The sequence below is a fragment of the Aspergillus vadensis genome (genome assembly GCF_003184925.1).
Source record: "Aspergillus vadensis CBS 113365 unplaced genomic scaffold BO88scaffold_13, whole genome shotgun sequence".
NCBI classification, from domain to species: domain Eukaryota; kingdom Fungi; phylum Ascomycota; class Eurotiomycetes; order Eurotiales; family Aspergillaceae; genus Aspergillus; species Aspergillus vadensis.
The window spans coordinates 236,771-264,752 of record NW_020292051.1 but is presented as its reverse complement, the minus strand read 5'-3'; the positions used below and the strand labels follow the sequence as shown (position 1 = coordinate 264,752).

At 49.0% G+C, this 27,982-nt stretch overlaps 10 protein-coding genes and 1 non-coding gene across 11 annotated transcripts; 5 read left to right on the top strand and 6 right to left on the bottom strand.

Annotated features, from left to right (window-relative positions):
- Positions 1 to 279: 279 nt before the first annotated feature.
- BO88DRAFT_389604 (C6 transcription factor) lies at positions 280 to 2,621 on the top strand (the record flags this gene model as incomplete). Its single annotated transcript, XM_025704921.1, has 4 exons — positions 280 to 657; positions 723 to 1,235; positions 1,277 to 1,608; positions 2,105 to 2,621. The coding sequence occupies 4 exons, from the start codon at positions 280 to 282 to the stop codon at positions 2,619 to 2,621; spliced, it is 1,740 nt and encodes a 579-aa protein (XP_025562283.1).
- A 128-nt stretch (positions 2,622 to 2,749) lies between these two features.
- Positions 2,750 to 3,946, bottom strand: BO88DRAFT_366695 (sulfurtransferase). The gene is made up of 2 exons (XM_025704050.1): positions 3,759 to 3,946; positions 2,750 to 3,691 (listed from the first exon to the last, which is right to left on the bottom strand). The coding sequence occupies exons 1-2, from the start codon at positions 3,911 to 3,913 to the stop codon at positions 2,926 to 2,928; spliced, it is 921 nt and encodes a 306-aa protein (XP_025562282.1). The 5' UTR covers positions 3,914 to 3,946; the 3' UTR covers positions 2,750 to 2,925.
- Positions 3,947 to 4,444: 498 nt separating this feature from the next.
- Positions 4,445 to 4,528, bottom strand: BO88DRAFT_t153. Its single transcript has one exon. It is a non-coding gene; the product is annotated as a tRNA-Gln (tRNA).
- Positions 4,529 to 5,555: 1,027 nt separating this feature from the next.
- On the top strand, positions 5,556 to 6,940 carry BO88DRAFT_366692 (putative histidine acid phosphatase; the record flags this gene model as incomplete). The annotated part of the gene is made up of 2 exons (XM_025704049.1): positions 5,556 to 6,155; positions 6,217 to 6,940. The coding sequence occupies 2 exons, from the start codon at positions 5,556 to 5,558 to the stop codon at positions 6,937 to 6,939; spliced, it is 1,323 nt and encodes a 440-aa protein (XP_025562281.1).
- A 628-nt stretch (positions 6,941 to 7,568) lies between these two features.
- Positions 7,569 to 9,709, bottom strand: BO88DRAFT_366688 (MFS transporter; the record flags this gene model as incomplete). The annotated part of the gene is made up of 10 exons (XM_025704048.1): positions 7,569 to 7,897; positions 7,963 to 8,058; positions 8,113 to 8,180; positions 8,237 to 8,443; positions 8,501 to 8,578; positions 8,635 to 8,810; positions 8,862 to 9,056; positions 9,102 to 9,265; positions 9,318 to 9,360; positions 9,428 to 9,709. The coding sequence occupies 10 exons, from the start codon at positions 9,707 to 9,709 to the stop codon at positions 7,683 to 7,685; spliced, it is 1,524 nt and encodes a 507-aa protein (XP_025562280.1). The 3' UTR covers positions 7,569 to 7,682.
- Positions 9,710 to 10,283: 574 nt separating this feature from the next.
- On the bottom strand, positions 10,284 to 11,332 carry BO88DRAFT_405375 (alpha/beta fold hydrolase). Its single transcript, XM_025706864.1, has one exon. It carries the CDS (start codon positions 11,216 to 11,218, stop codon positions 10,358 to 10,360), a length of 861 nt encoding a protein of 286 aa, XP_025562279.1. The 5' UTR covers positions 11,219 to 11,332; the 3' UTR covers positions 10,284 to 10,357.
- Positions 11,333 to 13,072: 1,740 nt separating this feature from the next.
- BO88DRAFT_426014 (kinase-like protein) lies at positions 13,073 to 14,289 on the top strand (the record flags this gene model as incomplete). The annotated part of the gene is made up of 5 exons (XM_025708872.1): positions 13,073 to 13,203; positions 13,256 to 13,590; positions 13,702 to 13,874; positions 13,906 to 14,142; positions 14,164 to 14,289. The coding sequence occupies 5 exons, from the start codon at positions 13,073 to 13,075 to the stop codon at positions 14,287 to 14,289; spliced, it is 1,002 nt and encodes a 333-aa protein (XP_025562278.1).
- Positions 14,290 to 14,521: 232 nt separating this feature from the next.
- Positions 14,522 to 16,930, top strand: BO88DRAFT_389589 (Zn(II)2Cys6 transcription factor). The gene is made up of 4 exons (XM_025704920.1): positions 14,522 to 14,667; positions 14,725 to 15,399; positions 15,454 to 16,285; positions 16,363 to 16,930. The coding sequence occupies exons 1-4, from the start codon at positions 14,582 to 14,584 to the stop codon at positions 16,885 to 16,887; spliced, it is 2,118 nt and encodes a 705-aa protein (XP_025562277.1). The 5' UTR covers positions 14,522 to 14,581; the 3' UTR covers positions 16,888 to 16,930.
- Positions 16,931 to 17,374: 444 nt separating this feature from the next.
- Positions 17,375 to 18,862, bottom strand: BO88DRAFT_342054 (O-methyltransferase; the record flags this gene model as incomplete). The annotated part of the gene is made up of 5 exons (XM_025703125.1): positions 17,375 to 17,694; positions 17,763 to 18,217; positions 18,287 to 18,410; positions 18,460 to 18,589; positions 18,638 to 18,862. The coding sequence occupies 5 exons, from the start codon at positions 18,860 to 18,862 to the stop codon at positions 17,375 to 17,377; spliced, it is 1,254 nt and encodes a 417-aa protein (XP_025562276.1).
- A 649-nt stretch (positions 18,863 to 19,511) lies between these two features.
- BO88DRAFT_415649 (FAD-binding oxidoreductase) lies at positions 19,512 to 21,012 on the bottom strand (the record flags this gene model as incomplete). Its single annotated transcript, XM_025708219.1, has 2 exons — positions 19,512 to 20,813; positions 20,896 to 21,012. 2 exons carry the CDS (start codon positions 21,010 to 21,012, stop codon positions 19,512 to 19,514), a joined length of 1,419 nt encoding a protein of 472 aa, XP_025562275.1.
- Positions 21,013 to 21,923: 911 nt separating this feature from the next.
- BO88DRAFT_366681 (non-ribosomal peptide synthetase) lies at positions 21,924 to 27,935 on the top strand (the record flags this gene model as incomplete). Its single annotated transcript, XM_025704047.1, has 1 exon — positions 21,924 to 27,935. A coding segment is annotated over one exon (6,012 nt), but the record flags the coding sequence as incomplete, so codon positions are not given.
- Positions 27,936 to 27,982: the final 47 nt, after the last annotated feature.

Here is a 27,982-nt window from a genome sequence, read left to right as displayed (position 1 = left end):
GGAGACGGTTTTTGTGTCATCCTGTCATCTCCCAGTCATGAAGCGCGTTAAGGGCCGTGCCCCCAAATCATTGACCGCCAGTTCGTGATGGGAGGCGCGATAAGATAGCAAGCCCCACCGCGGACCGAATACCAATGCGCTGGGATTTAGATTTTGTTCGATCCAGAACCCCTCCGCTTTGTCTGTTTGCCACCATTCCACAACCAATCGGTATTCTGACCAGAAACCATGACGAATTGCTAGAGCCCGCTTCATTCAAGCTTCTATCCACCAGAGGCCATGTCTGCGCGGAAGGGCCCTTCGCCCAGCCAGCCCACCAGTCTTGGCCCACCAGAGGCCGCGATTGCCGGGCGAACCGCCGGGAAGGTTCTGATTCCCCGGGATCGATCGAGGATCGTGGCTAGCCCTCAGATACGTACTTCTCGTGCTTGTGATCTTTGTCGGCAGCGCAAGGCCAAATGCAATGGGGGGAAACCGACATGTACCCAGTGCGAGAAGTTCGGGATCGAATGCAGGTACTCAGAGCAAAAGCGGACCCAGGAGAAAAGAGAACTTGACATGTTACGGGCAGCGATTAAGCGGCACGAGCGGATGCTGCAACTTATGTCGCTTCGCCCGTCTGGCGCTGCAGTTTCCACCAGTGGAGAGGGTCCATATGTGAGCTTCATTATTATACCACTGATCCCTGTCACTGACGACTAGCTACTAATCCAGTCATGTAGGTTGTGGCTTTGCCGCAAACAGAAGGGCTAGCTACCCAGCAAACGCTGTCTGGGAGCCTGGACCGCACGATGGAGCTTCTGCAAACCCAACTTCGTGAGCTGCATTATGTGTATCAAAATGTCCACGATTGTGACCCCACAATTCTTCCGGCTGTGGTGGACACGATCCGCAGGAGTTCCTCGGTGCACGAGGCAGCCAGTCTTCTGAGTCGGCAGATGACATCACAATCCCCGGGTATGACCCTGGAGAGAATGCAGAGGTCGTGGCTGACACGGCTATCGGGGAAACCGGAGCTGGTGAACCGAATACCCCCGTACAGCGTGAATTCTGCAGAGCGCTGGACGGCAATTGCAGATAACGCGGCCACTTCGCATCTCTTTTCTTTGTTCTTCGTTTGGGATAACCCAACATGGCATATTGTTGATCCAGTGTCATTCCTGAGTGATTTCCAGCGTGGAGGGACACACTTCTGCTCGTCGCTCTTAGTCCATACTATACTTTTCTATGCGTGTGTACGTATCCCATCCTCTTTATAACCGAGCTGACGGACTAGCACCTTTCATACGATTTTGAAAAGCCATGGGACCGGCGCATGGAGATGTCTACCGCCAGACGACTTCTGCGGGAGGTGGAATGCCTGTGGCAGTGCGATAAGATGAATATCTCTATTCCCACCATGCAATCTGCCCTTCTGTTAGGGTTATTCTTCTGTGCTTCTGGAAAAGACAAGATCGGTGTTCAGTATATCCGGTATGGCGCACAAATGGGGTTGCGGCTGGGCTTGCATACCTCGTCGCCTGAGACAGTCCAAACCAATCCAGCAGAGACAGCTCGCATTAGGCGAGCTCATAAACTCATAGCTAGTGCGGTCTATGAGGTGCAAACGTAAGTCACTAAAGAACAATATGCAAAGCAGTCACTGATTCAATAGTCTGTCTTTGCAATTGGCAAGGATACCGTCAGTATGGCCTGGGCCGTCTGAGCTTTTCTTATCTGAAGAAGAGGCAACGGCGGCAGATGTCAATCAGCAGTGGTCCCCATACCCATTTACCTATCCTGTTTACAAGCCCTTCTTCCACACGGGCCTATGGAGCAGGCGGGACCTATTTGTCATTATTAATGATGTGGCGGATTTGCAGCGGCAGCTCAGTAGACAAGTAGATCTCTCTGGATGGCAGCATGGTGCTGTACTGTATCAGAGACTTGTGAGCCTCGAGAGGAATCTTCCTGCTGTCCTAGGGGTACAGCGGAATAGGACTCCCCACAATCTGTGTTTTCAGTGAGTGGTCCGAATGCACTCACGGCTCCATGCTAACAAAAGAAGCATGTATTACCACATCACAACAGTCAACCTCTGCGGGATCTTCGTGACCCGTAATAGCACCGGACTGACAGAGGAGTTGATACGATCCACTAAGTTCGATCCACAGAGAGTACTAAGCGAAGCTATGGACTCGATTGCGACATTAATATTGCTCTATCGGGTGTGCCATGGCTGGAAGTCTGTCCCAGTAATGATGGTTCACTACTTTATGGTGGCAGGTGTACACGCAGCCTCGCACCTGGAGTCGTCAAAGTGGCGCGAAGTGTTGGTCAGCTGTGTCTCTGGTCTCTGGCATATGGGCCTGGTTTGGAGGGTCTGTCGACCGTTCCTGCGGACCATCCAGCTAGTACTCCAAAGCAAGGACGAGGCCTTAATTCCCATCGAAGCAGTGTCGATATTGAAGGAATTCAACGAGAAGGTGTGGAATCAGAACGAGGTAAACGCGCTGGCCGCCAACTACGTGGTGCAACACCATCCCACTCAGACACTTGCGCTGGACCACGACAGAAGTTTCCAGGGGAAAGGCCTCGAGAGCTTGATACGAGATTTCGAGAAACTGAGCACAGATGATTAAGACGAGGAAGGATGAAGACAGGGGGAGAATGAGAAGCGGAGGAAAAGTACCGGTCTGTATACGGATGACTGTAAAATAATGTTTTTTATGTTTGACGATACGATGCAATACACGAGCTATGAGAATATACGACTCAGACAGCAATATACCCTGTGACCTTACCACTTCCGTAAACTCGATTCCTGCGCTTTTAGTCTAGAATGGTGTATTTGAGCCCAGCTCTTCCATGTACAACACAGCCGTCCCATATATACAAGTAGTTCTATCATTTACATCCTCCACCCTATCCACCGAACAGCCGTCACTACGAAACCTCGATCAACTCGTCACCTACCCTCCTCGTCCACTCCATCCAGCTACCATCATACACCCTTCTGGGTCCCTTCGCCCCAACCAACCTCAAAGCTAGATCTAATGATGCAGCCGTAACCCCCGAATTGCACGTCAGGATGTACGGCACTCCCTCACCTTCTTCCGCCAACGCGCCAGCATCCGTCAAAACATCCCTCAGTTCTTTAGGAGCTAGTATCACGCCGGTCTCGTCCTCCAACAGGCTCGCCAATGGCACATTGACTGCTCCAGGGATGTGCCCAGACCTCAAACTTGGATCCATTTCGGGCTGCACACCTTGAAACCGACCAGGTATCCTCGCATCGACAATTCTCACCTTCTCCTGGTTTCTCCCAAGAACAACGTCCTTTACCTCCTCAAACGCTATTACCCTTCCGGTATCAGAATCCCTCTCTTCCACAACATACTCATCGCCCTGCTCTCCTCTCGTCCCAATCACTGGGACCTCTATTCCCGCAGACCCGGAATCTACGGGCAGCCGCATCTGCACATACCGCCTGAAGTTATTCAAGACATGCACATCCTTATGCCCAAAGATCTCACACATAAACGCCAGACGCGGGGCATGGTACGTGCCTATCTCGTCTGCATCGTAAATCACTAGAATATCATCCTTGCGAATACCGAGGGCAGTCATTGCAGCGGCGAAGAGGGAAGGTGAGGGAAGCATGGAAGGGTAGGGAGAGGTGGTGTCACGAATTTGGTCGAGGTTGAAGAACCTAATTGCCAATAAATATCTATTAGTATGTGGTGGTGGGGTATATAGGGAGCGCGGAGACGGAGTACTTTGAGCCTGGAAGGTGGAAGGATTCGAAGGACGAGTGGAGCGTGGGACGGTAGGCCGCTAAGGGGACAATTCGCCTAGGCTCGGTGGCATTGCATACTGCCGCATTGTCATAGTATTCGGCTGGAGTTATGAGAGGAGATTTGAAGGGGTTCATTGTTCGAGGTTGGAGAGTTGTCGATGGTGAGCGATGAGGGGAGGAGACATGAGGGGGATTGCCGTTATCGGGATATCAACTTAACCTATTCATTATGCAGTTATGCATATTTGTCAGCTATGCACTCAGGTACCGACACCGGTCGGATAGCAAGAGAAAGAGTGCGAGGTATGAGCTGATGAGGCAGTACTATAAGATACTGCTAGTGTTCTAGCTTTGGAACATAGTTTCGGTGAACCCCATTGTAGTGGTACGAGGTTTCCAAGTTGTTTTGCGATACCAACGATCGAGCATTTGACGTAGTACTACTACTACTTGTTGTAGGTAGTATGTCATCATGTGGATATATATTTCTGAGAATTAAAGATGGAGGACTCGATCACGTAGGGTTATCATTACTATCATACTCATTGTAGCACCTACTAGTTATACTATATATGTCTAAGTCACAATGGAGAAAAAAGAATTGGAGAGAAATAAAACTGAGGTGAGCAAAAAGTTTGAAGTGAAAAGGGGTGGGAGAAAAAAGAAAGGTCGTGCCCGGGATCGAACCGGGGTTGCCGGAAATCTGGTAAGATTCAAAATCCGGAGTGATAACCCCTACACTACACAACCAGGTGCTTGTGAAAAGTGAATTTGTTGATGGTATATAAGTGCCTTTAGATTGCAAAGCGAATTGTAACTGCCTTGGAATTCGACAAAACAATTGACCACACCAGCTGTGATGAACCACATCTACCAAATCCACAAGGCTATCCCTACGGTTAGAGAATCCTCCGCTATGCGAAGACAACATTTGATTCTTTTTTTAGTCGACATCCCGAAAGGCTCAACACATCCAGGTGCCCTCTAAACTGATGATTTGGCCAAGAATTACACCGAAAGGGCTAATAAAATTGTGGTGGTTATGGCTTTGATCTTGTACAGGCTCGGTGTCGACTCATATTGAATGTGTTTGGTTGTGCCTGAAAAAACACTCCGATGACGGCATTCCTTCGGGCCCAACAGCACAGCTGAGAGTGGCAATCCTTGACTGTTTAGGATAGGCAGTCAGCGCCGTCGATCCGCGCAATCTTGGGGCCAGATGGTGAGTTAACCTCACACATGACGGAATCTAGCTGGATTTAGGACGGAATAACTGCTTGATTATGCAGAGAACGCCGCACTCCCCGTAATATCGTGCTGTCCAAGCCCATTTACCTTGCATTTGAGTGTATATTGTGTATGTGTTTATCTGGGTAACATGCCCTTAAGGCTGCTGTGCCTGGTCCCTGGAGTATCCACATCCAGCCGCACTCCACTCACGCCAACAAATGGCCCTAAACCGCCCGGTCGATGGCTTTAATGACGTACTTACCAGGATTTAAGCAGCCCCCATTCTACCAGGACAGTCAGGTCCACTGTCCCTGAGCCACAACAATCTGCATCATATGGTGTTTGGCTTGCATAAAGCCAAGCACCCGGCCTAGAAGCTAGTGATGTAATCATGCACATACAGGATCTGGATGATCTCGCAGCAGGCGGATATATCTTACCGTGGCTTCCCTCCTAATCACGATGGTCGTAGCAATCCAGCACCTGCCACTTTTATCCGAGCCCAATTGACAGTTGCAGCCCGGGGGCTTCATCTCGGTCTTTCATCATGAGGTTTATTACGAGTCTCGTCGTTGCCACTTTATCCATTACCACCTCATCCTACCAGTTCGATCCTCTCCACCATCTTGCCGGTATCGCTCCTTACTTCAGCTCTTATGATCCCCAGATTAATCCAGCTCCCCCCGCTGGCTGCAACGTCACACGCGCAACTTATCTTGTCCGTCATGCTGCCATCTACGCCAACGACTTCGACTACGAGACCTACATCGAGCCGTTCGTCGAGAAGCTGCGCAACACAACACAAAGCTGGACAAACACCGACTCGCTCGCCTTCCTCGCCAATTGGACCGCGCCGATCACCGAGGACCACCTCGAAAAGCTGACTCGCGTCGGACTCCAAGAGGCAACAACTCTGGGCGTTAAATTCCGCCAGCGATACCCTGACTTGCACACCGACAAAGTTTGGGCCGCAACAGCTGAGCGGGCGACCAAATCTGCACAGGGCTTCATAACTGGCTACACCAACAATAAAACGCACGTAGACCTTGTCAGCGTCGCACAGAGTGACACGTCCGGCGCCGACTCCTTGACCCCTTACAAATCCTGCCCAGCATACAGCTCCAGCTATGGCAGCACATATGAAGATGTACGCCTATCGTCGCATCACCCCTTACCTCACCCGGCAAATTTGACTAACAATATCCTAGGAATTCATTGAAAACTACACAGGCCCCATAATCAAGCGACTTAACGCCCTCGCCCCTAAATTCAACTTCACTTCCTCCGATGTAACCGCCATGTTTGAGCTCTGCGGCTATGAGACCGTAATCCGAGGCTCCTCACCATTCTGCTCCTCCTCGCTCTTCACCAACAACGAATGGCTCTCCTTCGAATACGCCAACGACATCATGTACTTCCACAACACGGGCTACGGCCGTCCAGTGTCGCCGGTGATCGGCTTCCCCTGGGTCAACGCCAGCTACAACCTCCTCTCCGCAGAGACAACCGAGCAAGACATCTACGTCTCCTTCACACACCGCGAGGTACCGCCAACCATTGTCACAGCGCTGGGCTTGTTCAACAACAGTGCTTATTCGGGCGCGGATAATGTGAACGCTACTATGCCGACGAATGAGGTGAATTATGATCGGGCCTGGAAGAGCAGTAACATCTTGCCATTCTTGGGAAATATTGGAATCGAGCGAATGGAGTGCAGTGGTACTCAGAATGGATTTGACGAGGGTGTGTACTTCCGGGTGTTGGTCAATGAGGCTGTTAAGCCGCTGATCGGGTGTCGGGACGGGCCTGGGGAGAGCTGTAGCGCGGAAAAATTTGCCGATTTTATTAGCGGGAAAGAGAAGAGGTTTGGGGATTTTGGCAGGATATGTGGCAACTCTTCTGCTTTGGAGACTTTGGATATCTATAATTAGTAGTGGTGGTGGTACGCTGGTACTTTCACCGGTTAGTAATGCCTGCGATGTGATTAATGAAGCACGTTCATAAGCGAAAATGCGGTGAATATTTGTAACAATTTCTACATGCGTCTCTAGACACCCTTCCAGGACAGATGAATTTGACAAAAGCCCGAACACTCGATTCATCCCAAATTGCATAGTCTTATCGTGAGCGTTACAGTCATGCTACTACCTAAGCAGCTCATAGTCTGAAGCATGACACCTTCTGTCAAGTACCACCACTGCCTCGTAAAGCCTACTTGAAGCAATGCAAGAGTCCATAGTGCTGGATAACCCCTTAGCGCAGTAGGACTAGCGCACAAGTATATTACAGGAGAAATAAACGAGCCGACTAAGCAGCTAAATAGATCATAGTTTAACATCTTACGCATTCTTCAAAATCTGGAGTGGAAAAAACATCATGAAAATGGCCAATTATGATGATTTCATGGAGTGACATGACGCTCTTAAGGGCTGTAGAAGCTTTAACTATCCGTTATGGTCGATGAAAATAACAGGGCTACCTCCAACTCGAAGGATTGTTTCATTGTGCTTATAGTTCAGGAATTGACAGTCTGTACCAAAAGATGTTATTGTTCGAGTACGCAGTGAGCCATCTGTGGCCATTTTCAAGCCACGTGATACGACAGACAAACTATAGTGCGAAACAGGGAGAATCGGTCATAAGTCTGGATAAATGGCGTAAAGCTTTCCAACCACTAGAGCAAGAACCGGAATCCCTCTGCCACTGCCCGGCCAGGCAAGCCGTGTTCTTCATTCTCACGAGCCCGCGCGAGATCAACACCTTCTAATTCATCGAGCTGTTTATTCAATCTACCCAAATAAATGCGAAGGATGGTGGCGATTACGATGGTCATTGCAAGCAAAGCGATATTGACACTGAAGGCGGCGATGTAACGAGGAGAGGCGGAGTCTATGAATTCCAACAAAGTTTAGCAGGTTATTTGTGACTGGAGATAATGGAGGCTTTGAACGTACCAGGGTAAAGATATGGCATATAGATCTGGCAGACATTACTGAGACAATTGATTAAGGCCAAGGCAGCGGCCCGCTTTGTGGCTGGGCGCGGGAGGACTGCGATCGTCAGCAAATGTAACTAGTCTCTGAGCCTGCACCATAGATGCTTACTGTTTGAAATATATCCCAACGACACTACGTAACCTGCGTAAATGCCACCGAGCATTATGCACATTGCCCTAGACCATCTTGTGTTAGTCATCTCGATCGGGAGGACCTATTGTTTGAGACTTACACATATCGAGCGGCGAAGTTGTTGCCTGCCATTGATAATATGAATGCCACAATAGCAACGACAGGCGGGAGTGCTATATGAAGGTATCGCTCGCCTGTTCGGTCTGCATGCCAGGCATGCACCAACACAACAAGGGTAGCGATAAGATATGGAGGTGTTGTCAGAAGCAAGGTATCAATGTTGTTACGGCCAAGTCCGGCCATCACGCTAGATGATAACGGTAAGTATCTGTAGACTGCCGGAGGAACAGGATATAGCTATTACCTGGGAAAGAAGGTTGTTACGCATCCGGCAGACGTGCATCCGTAGATGACGCCTAGCATTAGCCAAGTCTTTATGTCCCTGTTGTGCGATGATGAGCTTGGTGACCAAAGCAAATGGAAGATTAAAATACTTACGTGACGGCGAGCTTTGCACCCTTGGTCATGCTCTGATGTTCATTATCCACCCAGTCATCTTCGCCAATGTCCTTTTCTAGTCTCCATGCCGCAAGGACTTTCTCGTCATCTGTTAGCCACGAAGTGGTCCGGGGTAGATCGGGAACAATGAAAAATGCGATCAAAGCCGCAAAGATCTAGGATGGTCAGTTACAATCGGTTTCAAGAATGAGAGAAATGGTACATACCGTTAGAGATCCCTCAATAATGAAAAGCCACCTCCATGCAGCGATGCCTCGTGCGCCGTTCAAGCCGCTCGTGATACCGGCGGCGATCAGACCGGAGAATGCACCCGAGATCAATGAACCTGCGTATAGCAACGCGGTCCGTTTCCCCAACTCTTTCCTGGTATACCAGGCTGATAGAAGATATAGACATCCGGGCTAAAACGTTAGCGAATATCCAAAAGCAAGTAGGTGGACTCTTACAAAGTATGCAGCCTCGACGAATCCGAGTAGAAACCGAACGACCAACAAGCCAGCAAAGTTGTGGGTGGCCGCAGTGCAACACGAAATGACACCCCACGCTACCATACAGCCAGGTAGATAGATTGAAGGCTTTCCGAGCTTGTTGAGGATCAGGTTCGAAGGAACTGCGCCAATTAGCTGGCCTGGCAACAAAGGGAACAGAACAGTAGTACTGACCCTGCATAAGAAGATAACCGACGAACAGGATACTAACACACACCTGTGGCGTGTTAATTGCTCGCATGCCTTGTATCTATTCATCCTTCATAGCTTGTTGACTATCATACCTGGTATTGGTCACCTCTAAGGTTTAGGTCCGCTTGCAAACCAGCCAATTTCGCTGCTGCAATGTTGTTGCGATCCAAATAGTTCAAGATGTACATGATCACCATCATGATGAGCAGCCTGATATCAATCTTCCTAACTAGCTTTGCCTCCCGTCGTTGTATCTCTTCTGGCGTCAGATCTTGCAACGATGTTGGCACAGCAACAGTGCCCGAGCCCTTTAATGTGTCCCCCATTTCGGGGAATTCGATGTGTTCGGCCCCTGAATTCTTGACATTATCCATAGAAGGCAATTGGTAGATGGAATGAGAGCACTTGAGAGTAGTAAACTGAGATGTGCAGGGGCGAGTATGTTTGCCGGACGAGAGCAATGGAAGCGAAGAGAACGGTTGTGGGTATTCAAGCTTGTCCTTAAATGCTGGAGGATTCTCGAGCTTGGACTATTTCTGCACCAAGCTACCCCGTGGGGTGGTGAACAACCAACCGGGTTCGAGGATGGGGTTCTCTTCGGATATCTCAGGCGGGGTTGACGCACTTGGCAGCGGGAGCAAACAACCTGCCATATCCAGTGCATATCCGATGATTTTCCGGACTGAAGGGTCTGAGGGCCAGGGGAAAATGGTTTGCTTCTACAACAAGCCTGAGCCATGGTAATGTATGCTAATTCTTTCATTATACATTCGACGTCAGAACTGAGATCACTGGCAAACTACCAGAATGCACGATGAGAAAAGAAGCATACTTCAATTATATTGTGCTGTATAGCAGATGTTACAACCTTTATCACTCTTCTATCTTGATTCTAGCATCGTTATCCCCTTTGCCAACTTTTAAGAACATTGTGTTTATACTGGAAGGGAGAAAGAGGGCTCTTCACCCCCTTTTAAAATGGGAAACTAATCACTTTACATGAATGGGTACACGGAAGAATCTCACTCCTTTTGGTTTGCGTCCAAAAATTCCAGCAGTCTTTGCGCAACAGCAGATGGTTGCTCTTCGGGGAGGAAGTGGCCACAATCGTGAATAGCGCCTCCGGAAACATTGGCCGCGAACTTCTGAACCAAATCGATCATACCCGCGCCAACCGAGCTCTCTCCACCCAGAGCTAAGACAGGAATATCAAGTGGTGTCTTTGCGAACTCCAGATTCTGCTTCGAGCTCGTCTCAAAGGACCGATAGTACTCGAATCCTCGACTCATGGCTCCTGGTCTCGAATAGGCTTGAATATAGCGTTCAAAATGATCTTTGTGCATACCATCGGGATGAACGGTCTTCAAATTGAAAAACCAGGTCAAGAGCTCCCTCTCACGACCGCTCGTCAGGATTTCAGGTAACTCGGGAAGCGCGTTGAAGGAGAATTGCCAAAGACGTAAGTTGGTCTGCTGAGACAATGGGAACTGAAACTGGGGCAAGAAGCCCGGCACTGATGCATCTAGGATACTGAGCGATTTGATTCTCGATTGGAACTGAGCGGCCCAGGGATACGCGATCCATCCGCCCACATCGTGGCCAATTAGATGATACGGTTGTTCTTTCAAAGCGTCGTGAATGGCTTCGGCCATGATCTTGCTCACGTTCGCGGTATCATAGCCATTGGCGGGAGGAAGAGAATCACCCAAGCCTGGGGGGTCGAGTGCAAAGAACCGGTAGTTTTTGGAAAGTGGCTCAAACATGTCACTCCACGCTTCTGCTGTCTGTGGCCAGCCGGGAATGAGCACCACAGGAGGACCTTGGCCGCCGACGATGGCTCGGACCCCGTGCAGGAGACGGGTAACTTGCCACTTTGTCGTCATTCTGTAGATGTTGGTCCGGTTAAGTGACGGAATTAAGATTTTAATGACTTGTATTTGTCGTCCAAGTCAATTCCACCGGCATTCAAATAGAAAATGATACCTGGCTACTGAAACGTGCTGGTTATATTGTGGCCATGAGTCACAGAGACTTCGATGAGTCAAGGGAAGGGGATGATGCTAAAATCCCATATCTACCGATACTAACTGTATTCAGGTTAGGGTATAGCGCAAGGCCAATATTGTATAATAGAGGACAGATCTCCGTTACATAACGATCCGATTTAAGCAAAGTCAGTAATAACCTAATGCTACTTGGAAAAAAGGATTATGAAACAAACAGTTTATTGAGTTATCATATACAATGTTTTTTTTCCTTTCACTGGTGTTGCCAGTATTTGGCGGAGCGGGTCCCACAACTTGCCTGTAACTTACCCCGCCGGCACATAAAGCTTAGCTGGTTAGCCTATTGCGATGCTCGGCAAGATGGGGCGAGGTAGGTCAAAAGCTATCCCCGCGAGAAAAATCAGTGTCTCGATTCTTTTCCCGACCCGCTCATTTCTGGCATCGGTAAAAACCCCGCAGAGCCGTAAACACTCCTCCACCAATTGCTCTATTTTTACTTGCTGTGGGCTTATCCACACAAATGGTCTTGCCTGAACATAACAAGGGCGTGAACATTCTAAGATATCATACTCAATGAACAAGGTGATGTAGTTATTGCTAAGCTTGATTGATCGACCCAAAGCTATAACGGGAGCCAATAGCAGTGAGCAGAACGCGTCAGCTCAGGAGGTACTGGATAATTTGCTACCTGCGATTTGGCTTCGTGAAGCAGTAGCATAAACTTGGTTAAGAATCCGATTCATTCGATGGGCTTTTCCGGCTGCTTTGGCACTTTTCCGAGATGTTTTGAACGAGGACCTCAAACCTAATGTGGGTGTTTGTGTCGGCCCCGGACGGATCAAGTAGGCCTTATTACCGGTCACGGTCCTCATAAATCGAAATATCCTTTTTGATTGCTATTGATCGCAGTCCGCCAATTTTTAAAGGAATATTGATGGTCGTGGATCACATACCAAAAATGTCGATGGATGTTTGCATGTATCCGTAGAGATATTTCTTGGAGTGACAAACAAGATCTCACGGGGCATTTGGCAGCACCGGCTTTACTAATTAAGCTCCATTATCTATCAGAGGATTGCACTTAAGATAGCAGCCTATCATCAGTGGCAATCGGACTGTAGCGACGACGAAGAGCGAGGAAACCATGGATACCATGTAGTACAGTTACCACATAACGATTCGTAAACCTGCTTGCGTCTGATTGATGGTTCGCCTACTTTCTTTGTGCTCAGATAGAGCCACGACTTGTAGTGAAAGGGGAGCGAAACTGAAAGAGCGTGTGTGTGTCAAATTTGGTGTTTTGAATCAAGAGCTTCAGTACGCTTTATGCTCGAGTACAATTTTAGCAACCAGACAATATCTAGGCAATATTTCCTTTGGACGTGGCGATAGATCACGAAGGGATCTCATTGGGGTTCTTTGGTCAACAGTAGGAAGGTTTTGTCACAGCTAGGTACTTATTGACAACTCGTTAATCATTGCTTGGTCGTCAAGATATGTAGCCGGCCAATTTGTTTGACTTCGCACTTTGCAAACATTTAGTTAGCAGCTACTGAGTAATATAGGAATTTAGCCTTGTTTGATCCAGGCAATGAAAGACTTTAAGACTGCGCGCATGTGACCTGTGTGACCAAGCATCAAATACGACTGATTCTCTTTCCACCCAAACTCTGAGGTCAGGTTCTCTGCCGTCCTCGAACAACACCTGTCAATTATAGTGTTATGGCTACTATGAGCGGTTCTTTCAGTGCCGACACCAATATAATTCTTGATATTGGAGAAGTCTTACACGAACGATATCGAGTAGTACAGAAACTGGGTGCTGGGCGCTACTCAGCTGTCTATCTAGCGCGGGACCAGAAGTACGCTTTTCCTACGCCGTGCAAAACACGTAGAAACTTACGTTTCTCATAGGGAACTGTCTTACAAGGCAATAAAACTATTGAGGGAAGATCGCTATGACGGAGAACATGATCTCTTTGAGTTAGAGATACTGAAGCACCTACGCGAGGCGGATCCTAATCATCCAGGCTATCAGCACATTACCATCCTTCTTGATGACTCCATTTACATTAGCCGGTCGGGTTCTCAACATGTCTGCCTCGTTATGGAGCCAATGGCAGAAGACATGAAGACCTTCCCCCTTTTCTTTGAGGGTGCCCGGATACCTAACCACATCATGAAGAAAGTAACGAAACAATTACTATCTGCCCTGGACTATGCACATGGTTGTGGTGTAATCCATACAGGTAAGTCAATATGCTATGTGATCTAACAGAACATTTCTGTTGACTCACCTGCCCAAACATCAAACAAAGTAACATTATGGTGAAAATCCGAAATCCAGCTATGATCGATAGGTATTTGGGAAGATTCCTTGTCAAACCCAGCTGCCGATCTTGGAGAGTACAACTTCGATGATGCTTCTGAGCTGGTTCAAGCGGATGTTGTACTAGGTGACTGGGGATCGGCGAGTTGGGTCGAGAAGCATCTGACAGACTTCATTCAGCCTACATTACTCCGCGCGCCCGAGGTTATACTCGGGGCACCCTGGGTGAACCAAGGTAGATATTTGGAACCTAGGCGCCCTTCTACCCGAGCTCCTGGAGGCCTTACGCATGTTCAGTGGTAGGGCGGATGTTACAGGTGGTGTTTACCTTACTAAGCATCACCTTGAGGAAATCGAAGCCCTGTTTGGCCCCGTTCCTCCCGAATTGTTGCAATCTGGAGAGCCACAAATTGTTCAACAGTTTTTCGACGAGGAGTTCAACTTCCGTGATTGGACCCAGAGATCACCAGCGGTACTGGAGTGATGGATTGAGAGTATTGATGGTCCCGAAAAAGCCAATTTCATTTCAATGATACGCTCTATGCTGGTTATCGATCCAAAACAGCGAATGGCCGCACTTTCTCTTCACGATGCGCCGTGGCTTAATCCGGAGAAGTAAAGTCATGATGCATACCTCAAATCAGGGATTAGGGTCAGATTTAATTGCAAGGCTTTATGTGTATTACTCAGTGATAAAGAGGAAAACCATATATAAGACAGCTACTATTGCGGATACTCGGCAAGCACTTGTAGCCTGGAAGGGGATAGTCCGAGGTTTACCCCGCAAACCTTCTGTTGCCGCTTCCTTTGCTGATCAACAGCTCCCTGTCAGTCGGATATGTAAAATGCCATTTCTCCCCCCGGAAATAGCGGTCGGATAACTCTTCGACCAGGCCTGATCAATATCCCAAATGGAGCTGCAAAACAGTCCAGCGAGCAAACGGCGGTTTCCTAAGAAGCGCGTCCGAGTTACGCGGGCTTGTGATGCCTGCAAAAGGTGAGCCAATGTTGGCTGCCTTCGCGCTGCAGGGCTTAGCTTACAGAATAAACCCAGGAAGAAGTTGCGCTGTAGTGGGACATTACCCTGTCCGACCTGCCTTAAAACTAACAAAGCGTGCGAGTACACAGCCGAGTATAACAGGGGCAAGCCCCCTCAGGTCCGCATCGCTCAGCCATCAGTACAGGGCAATGAACAGCAACAGGAAGCTTCAGCCGAGGGGGGCAGGCCACCTCCGTCACCATATGCGCAGATTCTGGAGCGCTATAACATGCCTGACAGCCAGGTAGACAATCCGCCCTCTCGCGCCTCGCCTGAGCACCAAACGGACTTGGAAGGTCATTATGTCGGTCCTTCGTCAGGGGTATCCTTTCTCCTCCGAGCGCAGCGGAGACTCCACAAATATGTCGCGTTGCCAATTAACACGCCGATATTTACGTTCGGAGACTCTCCACTCCCGGAGGTTGAGTCGACCTTCATGCTATTGCCTCCCCGGAACGAGGCTAATGCGCTCTTGGCCCGGTACTTTGACTTCGCTTTCCCCACACATCGGTTTCTCCATCAGCCCCAGGTTGAGGGCTGGGTGGAAGACTTCTATCGCGCTGTGCAAGACTCGGAGGCAGTCAGTCCCGGCATGCGGGGAAAAAGGGCAGTGGTGCTGATGGTCTTCGCTCAGGCAAGACAAGGCCAGCCTGACAGGGATCAATCGACCGTCCGATCTTTGATTAGTAGGTTCGCTGGCACAGAATCGTTTCTAACAGTTTCAATCAACTCACGAATGGCCAGTGCGGGCTACTTTACAGCCTCGGAGCAACAGCTCTCCGCCGAGACGGGACCCGTGCGAATAACCAGCGTCCAGGCACGGCTGGCCCAGTGCTTCTATCTTCTGTCTCAATCTCGCATCAACCACTGTTGGAGTTTGTTCGGAACCACTGCTCGGCTTGCCATGACCATCGGTTTGCACCGTGCAAGAAGACGTGAGTATGGTGCCAAGGTCGATCATATCGAAGCTGAATGTCGGAAGCGCGTCTTCTGGTGTGCCTACAGCTTGGATAACTATTTGAGTGCTGCTTTGGGCCGCCCTCGGATATTTCACGATGATGACATTGATCAAGACTTTCCTACTGTTGCTGATGACTCGTGGATCCTCAGAGACCGAATCCTCACCCCCGTGTCGACGACCCAGAGTATAATGCTTGCCCCACTTTACCATGCCAGGTTGTCTGTCATAATTGGTCGCATACTGCATGACATATATGGAGTTCGCAGAGGTGGCTTACAAGCGGAAGTATCTGCTGCCGCTCAACACGGTGCTGAACTTACCAGTTGGCGTCAAGAGATTTCCGGCTTCCTCGATACCCCGAATGTGGATCTTTTGATGTTGACGTACCAACGCCAATACACAGTGCTGAACTTGGCCTTCTATCACGCACAAATTCTACTCTACAGGCCTTTCATCTTGCGCAATTTTGGGCACATCAGTCGCGAAAGACCACGAGATGGCTCGTCCAATAAACCTGTCGACGATTACATTGAGAATTGTCTTGACGCGGCCATGCGAATTGCCGCGATCATCCGCGAACTTTGCGAGAAACAGCGGATGTATAACACGTTCTGGGTACGTAGCTACTTTTTTTTTTTTTTTTTTTTTTTTTTTTTTTTTTTTCGCTGGTAGTAAAAGCTGATTTCGGACAGTTTACACATTACTACGCGTTCTCAGCAATTATGATTCTGTATTTCCGGGTCATCCAGCTGTGTGCTCAGAGAGGCAATGTTGAGGAAGTATGCCTTAAATATCTGCGGACAGGGGAGTGCGCCCAGCAAGATCTCGCTAGCTGTAGCTCCCACTCGTCTTTTGTACAGCGCTACGTCGTCATTCTCGAGGAGCTTCGCCAAGAGGCGCGAACGGCCGTCAATCAGCCTGTACCTCATGATCATAGGATCCCACACATTGGGGCCCCAGGCTACGAGGAAACAATCATCCCAGGTGAACCTGCACTGAATCACACCGAAATAGGTGACGGACCACAGAGTAGCAGCCTGATATCTCCAACAATGGAGTACAATCCTTCTCAATGGGAACGAGATTTAACTGAGGATGGCTTTACTGTGTCTGGCTTGTCAGGACCTGCAGACTGGGAAGGGATCGACTCCTTAGCTATCGCAGGACTGGGGGAGTTAGACTACCTGTTCCCTCATATAGACCCTTCCGGAAAATAGCACTCCTAGTCCTCGCTCATATATTGACAGAATCGAGTTGATGGGAATTTTGGTAATAGCCCCGCAGTGCCTTTTCATATATATTCATCCAGAGCTATGTACTTTGAAAGACATGATATCAGAGAGCCATCCCAGTAGTCACAGAAGATTTATCTATTCAAAAATATTTGCCAAGGCTATCGTCTTTCACATTTCCGACTACAGCTCTGTGGCTGACTTTTCCGTGTGGCTCCATTTCCGCCCGAGAGTCCGGAAAAGAAAACTCGGATAAGTCTACTGGGCCGAGGCAGTACCCCTTATAATCTCATCGAAAGATCTTGACCAGTGCTCGCAGTTCTATACTGAAGACTCTGCATGATATCTTACCATCCAATTTTGCTTTCATGATGCCCAACATGCAAAATTCACCATCCTTCATTTTGTTTGAAGCGTCGGTCGCATAACCAAAATGATAGTTTCGGTGGGTTTCATGTCATGCTTCTCCCTCTTAATCAGTTAATTCGCACTCAATCACGCTTTCCACCCCAGCACCGGCACTCCAGATATGAACAATCTTCAGACCCACCCTCCTCTCGATCAAATCAAACCACGCTGCCCGAGTGCGCTGCTCAGAGGAGAACAGCCCCAACATCATCATGTCAAGCCCAGTAGTTTCCCAGTGGGCCCCGGTCTCAGGAACAACAAATTCATTTATCAAGAGCCTGCTATACCCAGGCTTCATAGCTTCCTTGACACGCTTTAGTAGTGTTTCACATACATCGTCACACCAGTTATGTAGCGTTGAGTGTATGTAGTAGGCTCGAGCGCCTGGATATATATAAACCAAGCATTAGCCCAAACCTGATATACGAAGAAGTGGAGAAGACTGAACGCACCTTTAACTGGCTGCTCATCATGAAAATCATACTCCATACGCACAATCGATGAATGCAAATCCTTTATTTGGCCGATCATCATGGGCAAGTCTTGGAGGATGAGCTTCCCGGGCACATCTGGAAATGCAGCGCGGAATCTTTCCAGATCATGTCCTACGTTACCACCGATGTCCACGAGAAAAGGCGAGTCCAGACTAGGATCAGCGCCGTTGATGAGCCTCTCCTTCACAGGATACACATCAGGATGGATCCACCATCGGCGACCGAGATTGTAACCACTTAAGTAATCATTCAGGTGTTTTCCATAACCTAACTCATTTACCCAGGTGAAGAGGTCCTTGTCAGTGCCATAAGCATTCATCAAAGATGTGTCCTCAGGGTTAGTTGGGTTTGTCCAACCACGCTTGCGAGAGAATTCATGGAATTTCAGGCAGCCAGCACTGGTACATGCAGTTCTAGTGTGCAATGGAATAGCTATATTAGCTGTTACATGATAAAGGGCTATAAGTGTAGAGTATACTCACAGGCCGAGATATCCATTTCCAATCTGAGGGAGACTGAGGGCTTTGGTGTAATTAGTGGGCTGGTACTCGTCCTCACCGACTTCATTTAGAAGGCCCATGGCGCTGAGGTGACGCATAAGACGACCTGGTGATAAGTTAGCAAGGTCCGGGAAACTAATTAATGTGGCACATACTGAGAAGGTTCGGTTCGATTTGTAGTCTCGACGCCAGGTCTGCGACTCTCTGCGGTTTATCTCCATTTTGGGCCATTAAGATCCATAATCCTGAGTCCACGCCAAATCCTACTGCCATCATAGCTCCGATCTATTGTGGTTAGTGTACTCTGGATTCATTGTGACCGAAGGTACATACATGTCCCCAGCAGTGATCAGCCATGATCTCTCGAGGGGTCGATAGAGCTAGAAATAGCTGTCGACATTTGAATATAGCATCTTTGCGAATGTCATCGGAATCAGTTCCCAAGCGTTTAACATCTTCTGCAATTTCATTCAATAGCTTGAGAGCCTCATGAAGATTGCTTGGAGATGAAGCGACAGAAATATCTACAGTAGCCCTCACTCTGTTTTCCGCGTCCATTCTTAACGATACGGCTCAATAATGGAAAGCACACACGATAAGGGGCTTATATGAAGAGGGGTTAATGCAAGGGTCTGCTTGCCCCCTTTGAAGTAGCTAGTGCATGTAGGAAAGCAAAGAGAGAAGGCGTCGTCCTTGAGATCACCTGTCCTGTTTGATGGAAATCCTGGCCGAATTTGGCCATCCCATGCAGCATCCTACATATCCTGGATGTGAACCAACTATACACTCCTATTACAACAGCAACCGTGGCATTCCTAGGTCCGATTGCGGGTCACCTCTCACTTACCTTAACATGTAAACATACCGATGTTATAGATGCTATTCCGTTTCAAGGGAAAGTCATCTTGCTCGTAAGAAGTCTGTGGGTCAGTCTGACAACGCTTGACAGGTGCCAAATGCTCGGAATACCATTATTTCCCGTCCAAGGTCTCCAACTCGTATTGGTCTTATGACCTAGCATTATCGGACAAACCTCGTACTATTGCCTTGATATACTGTTCTAAATTGCAGGGATTCGCCTGCGGACTGGTGACAAGTATTCTCACCCCACGCGCAATTACCATTACAGGCAAGTCTCAATATGCCGAAAAAAGAAAATACTAGGTCACCGACTCATGAATTGATACCGAGAATGTCCAGCAGTCCGTCATTTCTCATAACGTCCACTAACCACGCCATGCCACTTATGAAACATGTTCTCCGGATCATACCTACTCTTCACCCTCCTTAGCCTCTCCAAATTGTCTCCGTATGCGTCAGTAGGCTTTACCTGCTCGTTCTCCATATTCAGATAACGCCCCACTGGTCCTGTCCCGAGATGGTCCCCTTCACCGTGACGTTGACGCTCATATCCGTTGACATTCCGTATTGTCGCGCATAAATTTGCATTAAATCGACGAACAGTCGCATCAAGATTGGGGTCAGTCCATCCAAAGATGGTGACAACATCATAATAAGCCCCGCGGTTGGCGTACGCAGTAGCATCTTGGGGAACCTCACGCAGCTTGCGGGTTGAGAAAAGCTCCACTGCCATGGAGCAGACAGTAACGTTCGGATGGTCATCATGAAACGACCAGACCATATTTGCCATTTGCTGGAAGGCTTCCATTTGCAGGGGCATCGTGACATTCGCGGAGCCTTGGTGACGGCGTATCCCGTATTCGCACAATGGGTTCTGTAAGGTGTTGACCTCAGCGATGGACATAGTTCTCGTCGAGTTTATGATAGGTTTCATGTCAAGTAGTCCTGAGAAGTAGCCCTTGGCTTCCTCATCCGAACCCTGATAAAGTGGGACAGCAGTGAGGATACGGGTTTTTCCATCCAGCGTGTGGCCCACGCCGATAGTCAAGCAATGACCTTCGCGATTATCTCGATTGTGGAACTCATTGGCGAATGCCACAAGTTCAGGTAGGGAATCCGGTACAAAGCCGAGGATCCCGCTCCATACTTCTTCTTGGTGATGGACACGGTACAGAAATCGCGTTACGACGCCAAGCTGCGCCCCAGCTCCGCGAACGGCCCAAAACAGGTCTGCATTCTCTGTTTCAGAAGCTTCAAGGATGCACCCATCGGCTGTAACGATCTGGACTGCTAAGAGGTTGTCGATCGCGAGGCCATGCTTCGCTGTCAGCCATCCATGGCCACCACCTAGGATTAGCCCCCCAACCCCGGTATGGTTGACTGCACCCCCGACGACAGCTAATCCGCGGGCCTCTAATGGTTTGTCAATGTCGGCCCACAGGCATCCGCCCTCAAACGACACAGTGATGTTAGTCTCATCCAGTTCGACTCTTCGCATATTTCCGAGATGTACGAGCATGCCTTCTGATGATGATGCACCGCTAGTCGAGTGACCACCGCCACAAACAGCCAGGGAGAGCTTGCTTGCGAAGGCAAACTTCACCGCCGCAGCTACCTCTTCAGCACAGGTCGGCTTGACTACCACGGCCTAGAAGTCAGTCAGTATGATTCTAAATGAATATGATGAAAGTTCGGCTTGTGGTGAGTAGGAGATCGGGGGCTTGACTGACAGAATTCACTTCAGCCGCCTTACTCCATCTCCTAAGACTGGCAGCATATCCATCATCATCTGGCGTCAATACTTCACCATGTGAAATGGTAGTGTATAATTCGTTCCATTCAGGCATAACTGAGAAAACCGTAGTGTAACTCGAATGTTGAGCTTGAAGGAGTTAGTAGGCATGCTAGTGCGACCTTTAGTGCTTTTTGTGGGGTGGGTGTGTGAGCCAACTGAAGCCTGCCAGAATATGTCATCGGAATCTTCTGCGAGTCCATCCCTGGCATCCGTTAGATGCACGCGTAACCGTTCTGGTAAACTCCTTGCTCCTGAGTATTAATCTTCCAAGCCAGCCGAGTCAGCCTGTACAATCGAATTTCCATCTTGGACTGGTGGCATGATTTTCCATGACAAAGGACATATACTGTGCACCCTCGCTGCTTAATTTACTGACAATGGAATTGACGAAAAGCAAGGACGAACAACCCCTTTCTATTTGGGTTTTTTTTTGAAATGCTAGGAGAGGATCATTTAGCAAATACTCAGGTGAACTTGTCATTGGACAAGACGATAAAGGCTGCAGTAGTCAGATTTGTTGATCTTTCTTCCTTGATACCTTTTAAGTAGAAATTGCGACTTTCTCGCTCACGAACAGCTATGCAGTGGTTTGCGCCTGCTCTTTGGTCATGTACGTTCGGCTTTTGTAATACCCACCCATTCTTCGAGAGAGCCAATCCTATTAATTGCTGATACAAGGGGCAGCCAAATCTGTTGTAGTACTCAACTTGATAGTTACTCCATTTGCATCACAGAATCTCATTGTGCGCTTGTTCTGGATAAAACTGGTACTTATTTACTGTGGGTCAATCTGATGAAAACATCAAAGTGCTTGTTATGCAGCTTTACCTGCCACATCGGTATCGACCTGCGAACCCAAGTGAGACAGGAATCATAGAAACATTCATTCTAATTTTTTGAGACCCAGAAAACAGACAGCGAGAAATTCCCCAATCTACTTACGGCTTCACCACCATTACCGCCATGTCAACCACGACACGAAAAAACGATAAGGCAGATACCGCCGCATCGAGCTTCCAGGGCATACCGGAAGGGGATCTGAGAAAGATCTGGCAATGGGACAAGATATGCCCACCACCAATCATGAGATGTGTCCACGAAATATGCGAAGAAAGGGCACGGGGGCAAGTTGATGCACTGGCTATTTCAGCTTGGGATGGCAAATTGCACTACGGAGAGTTGATACAGCTCGCCACAAAACTAGCAAAATGGCTCGTTCTTTCTGGAATACGACCTGGCATGGTTGTGCCTCTCTGCTTTGAGAAATCATTGTGGACAACTGTAGCTATGCTGGGTGTGCTCAAGGCTGGTGCGGCATTTGTTATGCTTGATACATCATTCCCCAAACAGCGTCTTCGGGCTATTGTCGAAAGCGTAAACGCAGATATGATCTTATCGTCTGTTCCAAGCAACACCATCGCGGCATCATTGGCTGAAACTGTAATTGCCATAGATTCGACCTTCTTGTCGACGTTGAATAACCTGGAAGGACAAGACCCGCCACCGGTCGACCCATCGTCACTCATGTACTTAGCCTTTACATCAGGTTCCACAGGCACACCAAAGGGATTAGTAATAACACATAGCAATTATGCATCATCTCTCCACTACCAACTGCCACTCCTGGGGTTCACTGAGGAAACCAGACTCTACGACTTCTCTTCCTATGGTTTTGATGCTTCACTCAGCCACACGTTTACGATCCTTGCCGCAGGGGGCTGTTTATGCGTGCCATCCGAGGAAGACCGGAAAAATAGATTGGCTGAAAGCATAAAGTCTCTCCGTGCAAATGCTGTCGGGCTTACCCCGTCAGTTGCCAGGTTGTTGAATCCTGCTGACACCCAAACTATAGCAACGATCTTGTTTCTCGGCGAGGCTTTGCGTCCTAGCGAAGTTCAACGCTGGTGGGGTAAAGTGAGCATCAGCAACATATACGGACCTAGCGAGTGCACGCCCTACGCTGTCATCAACAACAGCGCGGCGAGTCCGCAGGAGACCACTCGACTAGGCAAAGGTGCAGGACTGGTGACATGGATCGTTGATCCAGATAACCACGACCGCTTACTACCTCTTGGGGAGACCGGTGAGCTGCTTCTAGAAGGGCCACTAGTGGGCAAAGGGTATTTGAATGATGAAGAAAGAACGGCACAAGTGTTTATCCAGGATCCAGCATGGCTACGACAAGGTGGACCCAATTATCCAGGACGCTGCGGACAACATTTGTACAAAACAGGGGATCTTGTCCACTACAACATCGATGGAAGCCTGACCTATGTCGGTCGCAAGGACACGCAGATTAAGATTCACGGGCAGCGAGCGGAACTCGGAGAAATAGAGTTTTTCTTGGAGCAGCACATGCCAGAAGCCAAACAGGTTATAGTAGAGACGATTACAGTCAAACAGGAGGAATCAAGCGCAGTGTTGGCAGCTTTCATTCAGCCACGTCAGACCTCGACCAATACCGAGGGACCGGGAATAGCTCCCATGAAGATATACCATGTGCCACTTAATGTCATACGGGTGCTAGCTGAGACCCTGCCAGCCTATATGATACCGTCTTATTTCCTGTCCATACGTGAATTCCCCAGAACCTTATCAGACAAGTTAGACCGGAAGAAGCTCCGGGATATAGGTACTTTGTGGTTCCAGCGATGGGTTAAGGAGCAAAACCACGTGGCCAAGACAAAACCAACTTCTCATGTGGGAATTGAGCTGCAAAGGATCTGGGGGGATGTTCTAGGTATTGAGTCGATATCAGTCGGGCTTCAAGATAATTTCTTTCGGTTAGGAGGTGACTCGATTTCAGCAATGAAGGTCGTGTCCAAGGCTCAACAGGCTGGTCTCGGGCTGACGTTTTCCGAAGTGTTCCAGTATCCCACACTTGGTGGTCTGGAAGGTCGGTGTCGCCTTGAGCGTGCGAACCCTGTTGAAATGATTCCACCTTACTCTCTTTTGGGAAATGGATGGAATGAAGCACTTCTCCAGGACATTGTGGCCTATCATCAGCTGGATCCCGATACAGTGGAGGACGCATATCCTTGTACACCCCTACAAGAAGGCCTCTTGTATCTATCATTGCAAACTCCAGGCACATACACGATGCAGCGAGTTTTGAAATTGAGTCCGGATATAGATGCAACAGAAATCTGTTGTGCATGGGACAAAATGGCCCAGAATACGCCCATCTTACGGACCAGGATCATACAACATAGCGACATGGGCTTTTTGCAGGTGGTCTTAAGGGGGGGCATCCAATGGATCCATGCAAAAAACCTACAGAATTATCTTAAAAAAGACAATACAACTCCCATGGGCCTCGGAAAGCCTCTTGTACGCCATGCAATTGTCACAGACAACACAACCAATCACCGATGGTTTGTGTTGACCCTTCATCATGCTCTATACGATGGCTGGACAATACCACTCATGCTGCAAAGGCTGAGCAATGCGTATAATGGCATACCCAAGAGACACAATCAACCAGAGTTCAAGGACTTCATCAAATACATCCAGGGCCAGAGCCACGAACGCGCTGCTGAATACTGGAGGGATAACCTTGCCGATTGTGACTGCGAACCATTTCCAGCTCTTCCGTCGTCGGTACAGCAGGTTGAGACTGATAGTGAGATCACACATAAGTTATCATCCATAAAATTACATACACCAGAAGTTACGCCCGCTATACTTATCCGTTCCGCCTGCGCCCTCCTCCTCAGTCACAGGACCAGCTCACACAAAGTAGTGTTTGGGATCACCACATCAGGCCGAAGCGCTCCTATTACTGGTATTGAGGAGATAGTAGGCCCAACAATTGCGACGATCCCACTCTACGTCAACATACAGCAGTCACAAACCGTTATGGAATACCTTGAAAGCATTCAGCAGCAAATGATGACCATGATCCCTTTCGAGCAGTTCGGTTTGCACAACATTGCCAAAGCCAGCGCCGATGCTCGTCAGGCTTGCATGTTCCAGACTCTTCTCATTGTTCAACCCGAGGAATTTGCAAATGCCGATAATACTTTCGGGGAGTGGGAAGGGTGGCAAGAGCCGGAGTGGGACAACACGTACGCCCTTGTCCTGGAGGTGCAGCTTGGGACTGGGCGCGTCAACGCTAGATTTGATTCCAATATCATTAAATCGTGGATAGTTCAGGACCTACTGGAAGGACTCGACTTTGTGATAGGGCAGCTCCGCACAGCACAATCCGACAAGAGAATAACAGATATTGATCTTGTGACGCCTCAGAGTCTCGAGCACATATGGGGATGGAATAGGCTCGTCCCATCACCGGTCAAAGCAACAATCAACGAGCTTGTTGAGGAGCAGGTGGAGCAACAGCCGACTGGAATGGCAATACACGCGTGGGATGGAGACCTAACATACGTTGAGCTTGACCACCTCGCCACGAGCCTGGCAACCGAGCTCGCCAGACTTGGAGTCAGCCCATCCCTACTGGGGTCGAACAATGTGATTCCACTTTACTTTGAGAAATCGAAGTGGGCCATAGTATCCATCCTGGCAGTTCTGAAGACGGGTGCAGGCTTTGTGTTGCTCGACCCGTCTCAACCGGAGTCCCGATTGCGCTCAATCATTGAAACAGTCGGAGCCAAGATACTGCTCTCCTCCGAAGCCAACATGGATCTAAGCCGCCAGCTATCCAAGATAGTGATACAAGTTGGTCCAGAGTTGTCCAGAATTCCGAGTGATATGAAAAATCATTTTGACGGTGTCACGGGACAACCGCCACTACCCTCCAGCCTACTATATACAGTGTTTACCTCTGGTAGCACCGGAACACCGAAAGGAGTCATGGTATCACACGAAAGCTTCTGCTCTGCTCTACATCATCAATCAAAGCATTTAAACTTCACAGCAAGGTCCAGAGCCTTGGATGGTGCATCATATTCGTTCGATGCCGCAATCCATAACATTCTGACGACACTTGCGGTCGGAGCATGTCTGTGCATACCCTCGCAAGAAAGCTACAAGGGTGACATCGGCAGTGCTATAGCCGATATGCGTCCTACCATCTGTAATCTAACCCCAACGGTAGCCCGTCTGTTAGACCCGGAGAGGGCATACGACCTGGAGACGTTGATACTACTGGGCGAGCCTGTTATAAGGAGCGATATTGACCGATGGCGGTCAAGCGATGTCCAGGTCATAAACGCCTACGGACCTGCTGAGTGCACACCAATAAGCACTATCAACGCTAATCCGTCTATTACAGACGAAGCAATTCGGATTGGAAAAGGTGCAGGTGTGACAACCTGGATTGTACATCCCGAGAACCATAATCGGCTGGTACCGCTAGGATGCACCGGTGAATTACTTCTTGAGGGGCCCCTTGTTGGCTTAGGCTATATGAACGACCCAGGAAAGACTGGAGAAGCATTTGTGGAAGACCCCGAATGGCTGCTCACAGGCTCAACAAGTCATCCCGGTCGCCGTGGTCGTCTTTATAAAACCGGTGATTTGGTGCAGTACAACGAGGATGGAAGCTTATCATTCATGGGGCGCAAGGACAACCAAGTCAAAATACGTGGTCAGCGGGTAGAGCTCGGAGATATTGAGTACCATGTTTCAGCTTCCTTGCCAACGAAAGCGATTCAGGTCGTGGCAGAAGTCGTTGTACTGGAGGATGACGGGGAGCCGAAACCGGTACTGGTAGCTTTTATCCACACGGATAACAAGGACATGTCTGCCAGGGAGGATACAACAATGTCTGCTAAGCCATACCGGATGACCGAAAAGGTCATGAAACGGATTTCACACCGTTTGTCTATTGTCCCCGACGTCTTTGTTTCCATGCGGAAACTTCCTCTGACACCAACGGGGAAGATTGATCGGAAACAGCTTCGTGAGATAGGCCGGTCGCTTCTCTTGAGTGAAGGACACGTCTTCGATGGCACCTCCGATCCCTCTCATAACGATGACGACTCTCAAAGCAGATTGATTCTCCAGAATGATCATCCTGCATACACCATCGCCCAGAAGGTGTATTCCATGCGCCCTTCATGGATGAAGAATGGAGTTCCAAGCGCACGAACGGGATACAAAGATATTTCTTTACACTCCTCTGGTCTGGACTCCGTCAATATGATGGAACTCACCTCATTCGTTTCACGCCACTTCAACGTCCAAGTCGACATGCAATATGTAATGGCCAAGGCCACTACTATCAGAAGTCTAGCCGACTACGTGCTCCACTACCAAAAGAACGGTACTACCTCTTCCTCCGCCGAGCATACCTCAACTGGTGTTGACCTAATGAGAGAGATCAACCGACATGACTCAAGGATTCGGGCTGCTCAACTCACATTTTCGGGAAGCAATAATCCAACACTCAAACATCCCTCAGTCTGTAGGGACAAGGGGTCATTCACCGTCTTCTTGACTGGTGCAAACGGTTTCCTGGGTACTCAAATTCTCCGCCAACTCCTGTCCACCCCTAAGGTGAGCCGCGTCATCTGTCTCGTACGTGGTGATACAGATGATGCTGCGAGACAGCGCACCATCAGCCTGGCCAAGGAGGCCCTCTGGTGGACGGGCCACCACGCAGAAAAGCTCGAGGTTTGGCGGGGAGATCTAACATCACCCAAACTCGGACTTGACCCAGACCGCTGGGAAACTCTCAGCTGTGGTGAAAAAGTTGATTGTATCATACACAACGCCGCCACAGTGCATTGGATGAAGGGCTACGACGTTCTAGAGGCTGCCAACGTCGGATCGACCATGGAATTGTTGGAAGTCGCACTGAGATGCCCCTCTATGAGGTTCGTCTATATCACAGGCGGCCGCCCATGGAAGGCCCACGAAGAGGAAGATGTTGTGGCGGAGCTGTCCGCTCCCGATGCCATCCCCTATAGCCAGACGAAGTTGGTCTCTGAAGTCGTCGTCCGACGCGCTGCAACACGCAAAATACCGGGAAGCAGTACCCCTACTCCAGCAGGAAATATTGCTGTCATAAACGTGATGCACCGTTCGACCAACGTCACCGTATAAACGCCAGTAGTGGA